This window comes from Brachyistius frenatus, unplaced genomic scaffold (assembly GCF_029030835.1).
Source record: "Brachyistius frenatus isolate BFR_SWC_R1_liver_20210118 unplaced genomic scaffold, ASM2903083v1 Contig_3, whole genome shotgun sequence".
Taxonomy (NCBI): domain Eukaryota; kingdom Metazoa; phylum Chordata; class Actinopteri; family Embiotocidae; genus Brachyistius; species Brachyistius frenatus.
In genome coordinates this window covers 3,850,106-3,863,470 of record NW_027210602.1, presented here as the reverse complement: position 1 = coordinate 3,863,470, position 13,365 = coordinate 3,850,106, and the positions used below count along the sequence as shown (strand labels likewise).

The following is a 13,365-nucleotide window of genomic DNA, read 5'->3' as shown; positions in this document are numbered from 1 at the left end:
CAGACGTCTAATTCAGACACACACATAACTCTGCTCGGCGAGATAGCGCACTCCTTCCGAATAATGTGAATGAACCAGACAGTCCTGCACATCCAACACTCACCGAGGGCTTTGGTTTTTGGTCCCTCCAGTAAATTGTTGCATCAAGAGTCGTCACATATCAACGGACGGGGTCACAGAGCAGCTACTCGAGTCATAGGCATGAAATGTGATACAAGGGAGACGAAATGCTTCTGACCCACGTTTAAAGTGCAGTGATTCACTAATCTGCACTCGCACAGACATCTTGCTGCGGGGTAGGAGTCGTGTGTATTTCCAAAACACGGCAATTTTCCTCGTGGCAAGGATTGAAGGAGGTTATGGCGACGGTCCAGAGGGAATCCAGCCCATGTGTGCTCTGGAGCATCACTCAGCTTCTGCAGATTTGTCGACAGGATATTCATGGAGAGTGATACGGAAAGAAACTCAACCTCGAGAACGCATTGAATTAGTTCAGCAACCAGTGCATGCCGGTGTATTAACGTGACTTTGTGACGAGGTCACATGTGACAACAGGTAGTCTGTGGTCATGAAAGCATGCTTATTGTTCATGAATACATCATCTGTGAGGATTTCAGATGGGCATTTTCTCATGTCTACCCCGAGTCCTATTCCTGCCAGGCACACAAAGAGCTTTGTCATTGATTAGAACAGACACAGGGAGAGACAACCTGCTATTTTACATCATACAATCCGTCTCTGTTTCCGTTTTAACAACAGGTTGTTAAAACGGAAACGCAAAGCAGTCTTCCAATAGCTGAAGAACATTATGATTGACGGAAGGAAAGATCCGCACACAAAACCTATTTATGTTAGAATAAAAGTCAGTACTATGCATGCTTTTATGTCAAGCAGACTCGCATTTAGAAATACTGATGTAGAATCATAGACCAACTAGATGGATTAATAACCACTGACTGAGGTCAGGGTAAGAGCAGTTTCAAAAACAAAATGCTATGAGCTAGAATTTACACACACTCACACTCACACACTGCAATTGGTCTTTGAATCAAACCGATAAGCTGACAATTCAACAGCCAACGGATAAAGACACTTGTGCAGAGATCAATTTCTTTAGCCAAAGGCAAAAATCCCTTCATTATGTTTTAATTTACAATTTTAATGAATTCATGCAATACTATGAATTTAAACATTGATTCAATCAGGCAGATTAGAATACAAACTAAAAAACAGAGTTCTTTTATTTCCTTCAACCTCAATTTTCTGGTTTCAATTCTTTAAAAAGGAGGTGACAATTTGTATCTTTGAACGAATTAAGTGTGTTTCAAATGAGGAAAAGAATAACCTAAAATAGATTTTTTTTTTTTCCAAACTTAAAAATGTATTTTCTGCTCCATACAATAAATAATTTTGTTGCTGCTCGTCAGCTCAGCGTCACAGCAACAACAGCACCTGATGACCTCGCTCTCAGGGGCATGAGCCACTTCAACTGGCTTCTATTAAGAGTGGAGAAGCAGTGCCAAGATCTTCCTGGATCACTGAGTTTCTTGTCCACAAGCAGACACCCGCCTCCCTGCGGAGACACCTCATTTCAGCCTCTTCTCTCCTTGCTCTTTGTCTTTGTCAATCACTATCCGGAGTTCATGACCACAGGTGGGGGACCGAATGGATATGGACATTTAAACTGAACAACTCTTCACTACTGTTTTACCGAACTCTGTCTCTTTGTTAAAAACTGTGGACATCAGAAATCCTTCAAGACTTTTGTTTGCTTGTTAATTTCATTAGCATTTCATGCAGAATGAAATGAGTTTCCGCTGTAAATGTGTCATCTGTGGACAGGGCATTTTGTATTTCTCGCAGATTTAAAAAAAAGATTTTGTTTACAAGCTGCCTGTGTGCTTAACAGGTGGGTATGGTGGCCTTGAAAACCCCACACGCACACAGATGTACTCGGTTAATCCTGGCAGTCTGCCCAGATCATCTCTACCCTAAAGGGTTAATGGCTTGATTCATTTTCAATCAGGGGCACAGATTATCTGGCCTAACCCTGCTGGAGTGTACTCAATCTTGGGCCAAAGAGCGAAGTAGAGCAGGGATTTCTCCCAGGAGGAATCAATCACTTTGCCAAGCTCCTCAGAGCTAGCCTTCACTTGGACTTAACTGCTGCACTCAGTCCCTTTTTTTTTCCTGTCCAATCTCATTCTGGATGTGGCAGTAGGTTAGAAACACACAGACTGACCCAACTGGGGTAACTTCAGCGGTGTGGTCAGCGAGTCTGAATTTGGGGAATTTAAAGGTGAAGAGGCAGTAAATCCTCACAAATACTCAAAACAACAGCAGATGTTAAAGGGTCAGCGTCCCTCTACCAAATCTTAATTCATGGTATTTCAACAATGCTAGCAGAGCTACATTCAGGTCACTGGGACTTTGCATCTGTGTGTGTGTGTGTGTGTGTGTGTGTGTGTGTGTGTGTGTGTGTGTGTGTGTGTGTGTGTGTGTGTGTGTGTGTGTGTGTGTGTGTGTGTGTGTGGGAGCACTCGGACTGAGTGACACAGCCACAGGTTTAACCACGTGCACTATGGATTAATACACACATCTTAATATTTCTCTCCATTTGCCTGCATCCTGCAGCAGATTACCATGCGGTTGGTATGGTTGGAGCATGATATTACTAAATCGCAAGATTAGAGAGAAATTTCTCTTACATTTCAAACAAAACCATTAAGCAGAGTAAAGACTGGAAACACAAACCACACTACAATGGCTTTACATCCTACTGATGTGTCAAAAACAATTTCACTCCACCCAGCGATGTGCATCGAGGGGCAGCAAGGAGAAAGTTGGAAAACAGATTGAACCGTGTGTTTCAGTGTGACGGGGCTGCTTTCATATTAAGTTCACTTTTACCCAAAGGAGTTAGGAGGATGTTAGTTATTTGTTTTCCTGCTCCATTAAGCCAATGCATTATTTATGAAGTCAAATAACCACAGAACCTTGTTGAAATGTTAGTGGGATGATGAGATATGAAAACCAGTGAATCATTTGCCAATTATTTCCCTGTTTATGGAAGAGTGCTCGTCATAACTCTCCCACTAACTGAGAGGTTTGAAGTAGACAGGATATAACGTGTCAGTAATTTATGAAGCCAGTGAAACTGGCAGACAACACAAGTCATGTTGGCACTGAAGCATATTACTGCATGGCCTTGATGGTGAGCCCCATCAGTATTCAAGTGCCTTAAGTAACTGTTTAAATGCATGGATCTTATCCTTCGTGAATATGCTTCAATATACTGTCTATCCTGATGATTCAACTTGGTTTCAGTGTCTTTTTATGCTTCAAATGTTTCAGGGACAATTGGTTTTTATGTTATTCATTTGATGTGAAAATGGTTTCTTGAAATGACACTCTTAAGTTTAACACCTGTTTAAAGATAGATCATAAAAAAGAATGTTCTGGGCACACTTTATACTGCCACATACCTTGAATATTTAATTGAAAAGGTTTCAACAGTGACGTACAGCTATATAAAATAATTACCAACACAGCCTGCAATGAAAAATGTGTAAATGTCATGTTTACTCCTGAGTATTCAGGAACACAGAGGACGGCTATTTATACTTGCAAGTTTCTTATGAAGTATGTTTTGCAAATTGACTCCTCGTGAAGAGCCTTGACTTCAGAAATGCACAGAAAAAGATTTGAGACAAGACTTATCTGGAATCTCTGGAGATTTGGCTTGGACTTTTGGACCCCAAAGGATCACAAAAAGCTTTGGAACATACCCAACACGATCAGAGACCAGAGAGATTGAATGCTAAAGGATGGGTGGGTATCCAAAATGGGCACAGTTGAATTTTTTTTTTGAAAATTCTGAGGAATGAACAATAACTATTCATGTTAATATTTAATACAGTCTATATGTGGAAAAAAAACTCCCCATGTTTGATTGGTGTGGTGGTTTTGGGAAGTATGCTTAATCGCTTTCATGGGCAGTTAACTTTGATTCGCATTAAGACTGGAAATATGGGAACCAACTGTCTCTGTCCAAAGGCCTAATTTAACATGGTATTTTTAATTTGTTGAATATAAGAATTAGAGTTTAACATGACAGTTTTTTTTGTTGTTGTTTTTTACAATTTAATGGGGGGGTAACATGCCAGGCTATCTCTTGGCCTTGCATCTGGCGTGAGTGTCAACCAGAAAAGTCTACAGGAAGTCACTGCACAAGGCCAAGAAATAGCTTGGCACATAACTATTCCTTTAAAAGCACTCTAATAAGGAAAAACACAGAAGATCTCTCACCTAAGTGTGAAACTTTCCAAGCTAGATGTACTGGCCAGAAAGATATAGAAAGTTGCCACTTCTGTGGTCTTCATTGGCTTGGAAGAAGTCTGGATCACCACGGCGCCTCCCAGCCTCAGCCGAAGGAAAGTTGGGTTCCCTGGTGGAGTTCTGAGCAGGTTGACACTTCCAATCCGCCTCAGTGGTGTCCCTGATCCCCCAGAGTCTCTTCCTCTTCCCACTCCTACTCGCTGCAGGCTGTCCTGTGGGGTGCACTGGCCAGTCTGGTCCCTCCGACTTTGGAAGTAGACCTCCACAAGGTTCCCCTGAAGTCCCTTAACTCCTTCTGTTCTTTCTGCCTCCTTGCTAGAGCTTCCTGATCTGCTGGCTGAGCTGAACCAGGTAAATTCTGGCTTCAGGTGCGCCACACAGAATCCACCTGGAGACACGAGGCAAGCCCCGCGGACCTCCCTCGTCTCCCAGAAGGCGTAAGCAGTCACACAGTGAGCTTCGTCCTTGGTCTTAGCTCCGTCATCTTTCTTCCCATTATCTCCTTTAGAGCCCATCGTTTCTTGACCAACAGTGATATCACTTCCTGTAGGCATGTGGAAGAGAATCTTAACGACAGGGGATGAGGATCGAACCTGACGGACCAAAATGACTGGCAGGATCCTGCGTCCACTGAGAAGCAGGTCCGGAGGGATGTAGGCATCCACAGCCAGGGGGCCATACGAAGCGTTAACAGCTGGCTGGAGGGGCCCGACACCTGAACCAGTAACGAGAAATGTCTGAGTCTGAGCTTTCAGGCTGGAGTTCCCCGAAGGCTCCGGATTGTCCTGTCTCAAGAACACATGGTCCACATTGAGGACCTTGAAGTTGATGGTTGGATAAACCGAAGATGGGATGGAGGATGTCCCAAAGTTTTCAGCAACTTTCTGGCTCTCAGCAACTAGGAAGAGAGGATCAACAAAGAGAAATTAGGGCAGAAACCTCGATATCACCATGTGTTAGCTGTCAAATCTGCTATTATGAAACACAGGTGCCACTTACAAAGTCAGTCAACAACTGTAACTGCAAACATTTGATGAGGATGTAGGGGTAAAAAAAAGGGAGCATGGTAGGAGAGACAAAGCAGAGGGTCCACGACAGGGGGGTTGAGTTGGGTGTCAAAAGGGTCGACTCAGGATCATGAGGGCAGTTGGCCGTCTTGAGGAATCGAGGGCAGTGAGTCAAGGTAAAGGCAATGACTTGACATAAGGAATATCGTTTATTTCCCAATGTAGTTCCTGCATTCAAAAGAGGACAGCAAAAGAAAACAGAAAGAGGCATTTTAGGAACAAATGTGTTTTTTTCAACAGATTTATTCTCTGGGCATTTTCGCCTAGATTTCCTTTCAAATGACTATAAATCGTGTCTCCGAACACTGAAGAGACCATTTACGTTTCCCAGGGCAGATCACTGAATTTAACAGCGATGGCATTCACAATAGCTGGAACAATGTGGTAACAAGGACAGACAGTACAGCGTGCTCACTGCTGCGTATAATGTAACTAGAAGGGAGCAATTATTATGAATCTACTAGTCGCTGCTGAAATGTTCAACCACATGAACCACATGGTCACAAAGACACTTCACTACGGCTATATGGCTCTATTACAGGGAATTATACACATCAAAACAATTTGAGCACTAAAACACAAGAATACTATGCAAATACCGTTCACTGTATGTGATAGTCTGTGCACCTGAAGTCTCACTTGTCCTTCAACGGAAAATCAACTCCGCTCTCCACTTATAACGTTTATGTGATGCAATAAAAGGGGAATGGCGAATGCAGCGTCTGAGTGCTAAAAAGCCTCTCCACCTCCGTGGGATGACTGTTTGTCCCAACAGGATGCTGTGTGTGATAGATCCCACTTCCTGCTGCCAAAGACACTTGGTAATTTGCCATCCACCATGTTGAAATGCTCTAGAATTAATGTGTGAATACGACTTTCCGTCACCTCACAAAAAATAACGTATTCAAAGCCCGAAACCCTTAGCCATAGCAAAACCTAAATTTCCCTCAAAGGTCTTAGAAGTGATATATCATTCGTTTTGGATTTTCTAAAACCATTTTACATGAATACATCTATATGGAAATAATACCTCTTCCTGAATCCAAAGGAAACTCTGAACAGATGTCAGAGTTGATATTAAACTAGTACTATTCAGAGAAAAAACACACTTATACACGGAGGGAAGGTGTTTGATAGATTCCTTACTGATGATGATTCATTTCACATGAAGGCTAAAATAGATATCGGCTGCTCCACATCATTTATCCATGATCTCTGCAGATTTCAGGCAAACAAAATGAAATGTAACCCAGCTGTACGTCAGTGTTTATTAGGGCCCGAGCACCAAAGGTGCGTAAGCCCTATTGTTATTTTCTATTTTGCTGCTGTAAATCTGCTTACCAAGGGATAATTAATCTAATTAGTTTAAATTAGAAGACATTTTATTGTACTCTTATCATGCCCATGAGGGAGACTGTTATCACTGTTGAACTGTTGGGTACCTTTGAAATTCCATAGTGATTTCTGTTACATTTGGTGCAGACAGGCTCTCACGTAAAGTTAAACTAATTTGATTTTGGTGATGATCCAGATCTCCGATTTCCTCATTAATAGGCTAACAAAACATAAGAACAAAAGTGACTTCATTCTAAATCCGACCATGTTTTATAGAGTAGGATAATAAAAAAATGTAAGTTTAACTAAAGCTTTTCAGAAATGTTGGCTTTAGGTTCAAGTTACAGTCTGTCACATCAGATCTCTGACACCATTGATTGACTGACTTTTCTTCACCAGCAGATATTTGTGCTCTCTAATTTAAGTCTCATTTATTGTCATTATTTCTACTCCAAAAAGCTTGAGAGATATGTCTGAATGATTTCAGTTTTCATCGAAAAATAGGACTAAACTAGGACTTGTCTGTTAAAGAGCTCAAGTAATAAACCGGCCTACACTGCATCAAGGTTGTAAATCTTGTTTGAATACTGTATTTCCTCGTATCTCATATACACACACTGCAAGTCAAAGCATTAAATGGAATGAAAAAAAAAACACAAAAATGAAAATAATCCTCAGCATTTGTTAGATTCTGATCTGAGGCACAAAATGATTCCAGTGCTGATGAACACTGCTGTACATCTGTGAATGTATAACACATTGATAATTTATTAATTTGATAAACCCTGGCTGGATTCACTGAAATATCTTAACCAGTCACATGACAAGAAAAATTAACCGTGTGGCGCATTTGAAGGAAGATTGTAAATGGTAGTTCAAACTCAGACAGCCTCGCTCGTACATTAGGGGGCACATCTGTGACTGGACTGAACGATAAGGCTGCTATGCATATTCATGCTTCTCAAGCAGAGACGATATTCACTTAGACACGCAGGGTACGAGGGCACAGCTGAGTCCTGCCTAGCAGGGATGCAGCAGTCACACATACGAGTGACGAAAAATGCACACACATATCATGTGTAGATCTAAACCCAGGTAATCTCAGAAAGTAGTCTTTGGCATGATATCGGTATCACAGTGGGGCAGACTGCTTACTGTAGCTTCGCAGCTCCCAGTGCAGGTTATCTTTAAACAACCAGAGAAACAGCTGTGCAGCCTCAGCTTCGGGCCTCTTTAATCCCACAGATGAAGCTTCCTGATGCACACTGGAGAGCATGCTGTCACTTTCATTTAGACAGAGGGATAACCAAAATGGGCTGAGGCTGTGGGTACTTCCCACAAAACCATCAAAACAAGGAAAGCATTACGCCATACCCTTATGAAACAGCTAAATAAGCACAAGTCATGAATTATGGATTCCAACAAAATGGTGTGAACATTTCCTCAAATATTTCAGCTTATAAGTCTCACATCAGATGCATATTGTCTTTTTAGTGGGCCTATTTAAAGCTTGTGCTGAGAAAAGTCATCAGGATAGTTACTGTACTACATAGTGTGCATATAAAACCACAGCCGAATCATGCAGAGGAGGAAAAAAAAGCAAGCAAATCTGTGTGGACCATCAAAGCATATACATGAGCATACATTTCCTCTTGATTAATGTTTTCTTGTAAACGCAGCTGAAGCCTTTGAGCTAGTCCAACCCAGTTGTCTTTCCATTTTAGACGTTCCTCAAGTCAAATTAAATTTCAGATCAGAGACTAAATAGAAGCAGAGATAGCTCATTACTCATCAAAAGCGGACATAAATCTCACCTTTAACAGCTGTTAAAACTGCCACCGCGACCGCAGGTAACAATGAACGGAGGGGAAAGTTAAACATCATTTTGGTAAAGTTGCAGTTTCTGGCCACCCGCTCTGCTCTGAGATCCAGTGCGCACCGAGGTGAGGTTTGGTTGGAAGAAACGGCTGGAGACAAAACATTACATTGTCTGATGTCCGGTAAAGTTACTTCCTCTGGTTGTAGAGGATCAAGCGAAAGGGTAAAAAAATAAAATTAAAATTAAAAAAAATTAAAATTGCTTTACTTCCTTATCCGCACAAATCTACGTTTTGTTGCACCTGGTAGAGTTTCAAACGTGGTGTCCCCTCTCCTCTAAATGACGAGAGGATTTGTATTCCTCCTGGAGCACTGCTCTAGCTGATACGGCAGGACAGCAGCAGACACCGCTCTTCCCATGATAGAAATCTGTAAACATGTGCAGTCAGTCAGATTAACTAAACCCACGTGTGCATAATCGCTGGTAGTGGAGGAGCCGCGAGCAAATTAAATGCACACGAGGTCGTGGGATCACTGGTTTCTATGACGTATTTTAACGTTGATTTCACAAATGAGATGAATGGATACTTTATAGGGATGAGTACATCATGACTATAAGAACTCGCATAGAAAAAAAAATAGAGTCCCAATGAAGGAAACAAAGTTATTTTATTTATTATTATGTAATGTTTATTTGTGTAGAAACAAGTATGTAGCATGTTAGAGTTTAAAATTTACTCAAATGAGGGTCCAGTTTGAGTTCGGTAGGTAAGGAATCCACATATTGATCCCCCGACAAAAAGATGTATGTCCAAATGAGGATTTACATTTGGGCACCTTACAATTACTACTGGATGGCCCTCGTGTTACTGGATCCGAAGCCACGCGTCACTGATCACCTGAGGAGCCTGAGTATGTAAGCGTTTATATGAGTTTAACATTAGCAAACTGAATAAAATGTTCAAAGCTTAACATGTTTCATTTCTCCAGAACATGGCAATGATGTGATTTTACCGGCTTCTTTTCCACAATTTGGATTGCTCGATTGTCTATCATCATTTTTTCCTCTGAGAGCTCCTTTGACCAAATGAAAGAGTGACTGGTGTAGCTCTCGGACACAGTAACATTTATCCAGGTAGCTGAGCTCCATGAAACCAGCTGAATAAGCTTATTTTATGTGAACAATAACAATACTGTACTCAAAACAAATACACTCAACCAGTAGCTCGCAATCTACTGACCCCTGTTGAAGATGCTGCATATGACCAAGAGGTTATTCAAGCATTTATATTTATTCTATAGTGTCCACTTTCACTGTGTTAAGTTTGTTACTATTTTAAGTTATAAGAAATCACAGTCTTCATATTTATGGTGCAATTACTTGACTCAGGATTTGAGGGGGAAAAAAAGTTGAGTGCATGTTTTGCCAGCTGTCAGCTGGATATTCTCAGTCCACGGCTCACATGGAATCATAGTTGGTGCGGAGGATGGAGCAGATGGATGCAGTCACTTAAGCCTCGTGGTGTCACAGCACATATACATTTGGCAACATGGTAAAAAGCATTAGCAAACACCCAGAAAAACTACTTCAGCCTTGTATGAGTCCTGCTAAACTTGGTATTCTGATTTTCTAACAGTTTGAGGCTCACTATGTGTCCAGACAGTATGTACAGATTCAAGGTTAGTGGGCTCAGGGTCAAATGAGTTGAAATGTGTTTGCCTTTTCTTTTGCAACCCCTCAGGCCACATTTAATTCCTCAACACACAGGGTAATCCTATAGTTGTTGTTTTTTCTCTATTTATGTGTATCACTTCATCTGCCTCAACTTAAAATTCCATAAACTCATAATGAGGTACACTGAGCACAAGTGCGAGTTCAAAGCCTGAACTGAAATAGCATGGTGTCTTTGTTGCAGTACGTCCGACAACCAGGGAGCTGATAATACAAGCAGTTTTCTATCTAAGAGTAAACCAGGGGAGGCGATACAGTTTAAGAATTGTGGAAAACCAGGCTCTCTCCTTCTACACCGAGGCATCGTCGTCAAGTGCTGAGATCAGATTTATGGTAAAGAACGCATGGCTATAATGAACTTGGTCAAACTTTTCCTCTCTTCTCCCCTCTCCAACATCCCGCTAAATACCTGTTCTATGAAACAACTCCTGATATGTCAGCTGAACCCACCGGGCTCAGTGCCTCAGTGCCGGTTTTATTACAAGGAGGTACAAGTGCCAGGGTGACGCAGGTATCGTTGATGAATAAACAGCTTCCCTCTTGACAGTAGAGGCTGATTAAATTGAATCTGGGCCTGAGAGACATTCAGCAATCTCTGAATGGCAATAAAACTTTGAAGAACTACAAGAGTCTGTATTATCTCAGAGGATGAACTTCATTGTACTGTATACATTGTGGCAGTTGTTGCACAGTCGGGCATCACACGCACTGCATTTTAAAGCCCCTCAGTTTTAATTTGAGCAATTTGTCTGTGTTTTTGGCTGGATGTGATTATTAAAGCTGACAGTGGCAGAGGCCACTGACTGTTGAGTCTGGGAACGTCTCCAGATCTCAGTTGTTGTTCCAGACAAGCAGCCTGCTGCCGGTGCTATTAGAGATGACGGAGAGGTGGTCGGATTCACCATGTGGAACTCCAATACTGGATAAAAAGCTGCTACCAGGTGGCTCAGAAGGTTTTGGAGGGCATTTGATTTGATTCAACATCGGTCAAGATCCTAATCCTTGTAATTATTTATTACATTTCCTTTTTAAATAGGAATCTGTGCCTCATTTAGCTGCTGAAACACATGATAGCAAAAGAAATCACCTCAGTGACTACCGGTAGGAGCCAAAGCCGAGTTCGAGATTCAGGAAAAAAACCATTAACTCTTTTAAGCCACGCTGGTATGAGCTGGTAATGACGACATTCTGTAAATCTTTAGATGTGCTTTCTGTTTGGTGCTAATTGGCAATTGTTTGCATGCCAACAGACCAAGACGGTGAATGTTGTTAATATTACACGTGCTCAACAACAGCATTTTAGCAAGGCCATTATGAGCACATTAGCATACTGCAAATGGAAAATATGACATTGGTTTAAACAATTTTGAAATTTTCAACTGATGAATCAACATTGCAAAAAATAAATTAAATGTTTTAAAGTAATCACACACTGTGTTCCATCTGCTATCACCTTCAGTGTTTATCATGTTTGTCTCACACACATCTTACACCACGGATTGAATTTTTAAAGAAACATGACACACACTGCTCTAGTTGAATTTCCAAGGATGCACAACACTGTTTTCCTGATCCCCTCTTGTGCATACCTCTCTGCATTAAGCACCAATAAATGATATTTCAAGCTACAAGGTGAATTTACAAAGTCATTATTTAACAAATGAAAAAAGGGGTAGGAAGGTGCTAAAAAACAATTCACTTCCTTATGCTGTTCAAATGATTTCAAAACAGCAAATATACAGTAATAGATAAAACTATGTGTATTGAACTGGGACAGATTATCCGGGGCGTTGTAGCGGGGAAAATGGGTCTGAAGGAGGGATGAAACGTGCTGATTTAAGCACATATCACAGATGATTATTACTTGTTTAAATGTGCTATGAACAGTCCATTAGTAACTATCCAAATAACCACTATAGATTGATGTGTACAGTTTTTGGCTAAAATGTTTCTAAACAAATTTGAGATACTAGTATACAGTATACCCCTGTAGGCTGTATCAGGGTTGGCCTGAAGGTAACTCCTAAAATTGACCTCCAGATGAACTATGACCAGTTACGACTGCTACATGCTCACAGAGGTCATTGTATGATTAGTAGATCTATTAACCTTTACTGATGATAATCCAGCTCAGTGGTGGATTGTGAACTACAGCATTGTCCCATTTCAATAATTCCTGAATACCTCTTATTACTCCCCATCAGCTGAATTGTGATGACATTAATTTTCATCAATCGATCAAACAAGGATCAGATCAACTCAGCTCAGTTTTATCCTGTTGAAGCTGCATCCAAATGGCGAGGGATCAAATGAATAGATTAATAACAGAAAAAGTGGCTCAAGAACACCCAAGTCAATTGCAGCCATGGGCATTTATGAAGTCGTCTGAGTGGAAATCATTGCAAACTGCTTCTGTATTCTCTCTCCCAATCTCCAGGGAGTGCTGGAGTCCAGCCTCTGAACGTAAAGCTGTCATTACACCTGTGTAATAACACTTAGCACTACAGCCGGCCAGAGAGAAGCTAATCTTTTCAACACTGCATTGCGCTCGGGGTTCTGAGGGCTCTTCAGCCAAGTCATACCCTGTGGACATCTTCCCCTACCATGGTCTCTGCCAAAGATGAATCACCAAGGCGAGGCCTGCGGTCTGGCTGCTTCCCTTCACTGACGTCAGCTAACACTCTTCTGAATGAATGCTCGTTTTGGAGCTCGGCTACCATGAACATCAGTTTTCAGCCCCCGCAGGATGCCTCCAGTGAGTTCCTGGCCAGGCGGTGTATCCTCCCAGCCTTCTCTCATACTGCTGTGTTGGACCGGTAAGAGGCTTGCCTCCAACCACCTGCTGGGAAACACATTAATGTTGGAAGGGATGGATGGACACACAGGTGAACTATTCAGTTTGGTTGAGCTTCTTTTTTTTTTTTTCTTTTTTTAGAATTTCTCTCACCTATAGGCTGAAAAGAGAGTTGTCTTAATCTTACTGTACACAGCATTGTGCTATATTTTACTGTTAGCACTTAAAATGCATGAATGCTTGTTGAGGTACAATATTTCTCAACACCGACATTTCAAGCA

At 41.4% G+C, this 13,365-nt stretch overlaps 1 protein-coding gene across 1 annotated transcript in view; it reads right to left on the bottom strand.

Annotated features, from left to right (window-relative positions):
- LOC138625591 (transmembrane protein 132D) overlaps positions 1 to 13,089 on the bottom strand; it is a 32,981-nt gene extending 19,892 nt beyond the window's left edge. The window contains exons 1-2 of the mRNA XM_069706604.1: positions 13,008 to 13,089; positions 4,309 to 5,236 (exon numbers count right to left, since the gene is read on the bottom strand). Coding sequence (XP_069562705.1) covers positions 4,309 to 5,236; positions 13,008 to 13,089 — 1,010 coding nt within the window. The remainder of the gene's footprint in view (positions 1 to 4,308; positions 5,237 to 13,007) is intronic.
- Between the last annotated feature and the right edge of the window lie 276 nt (positions 13,090 to 13,365).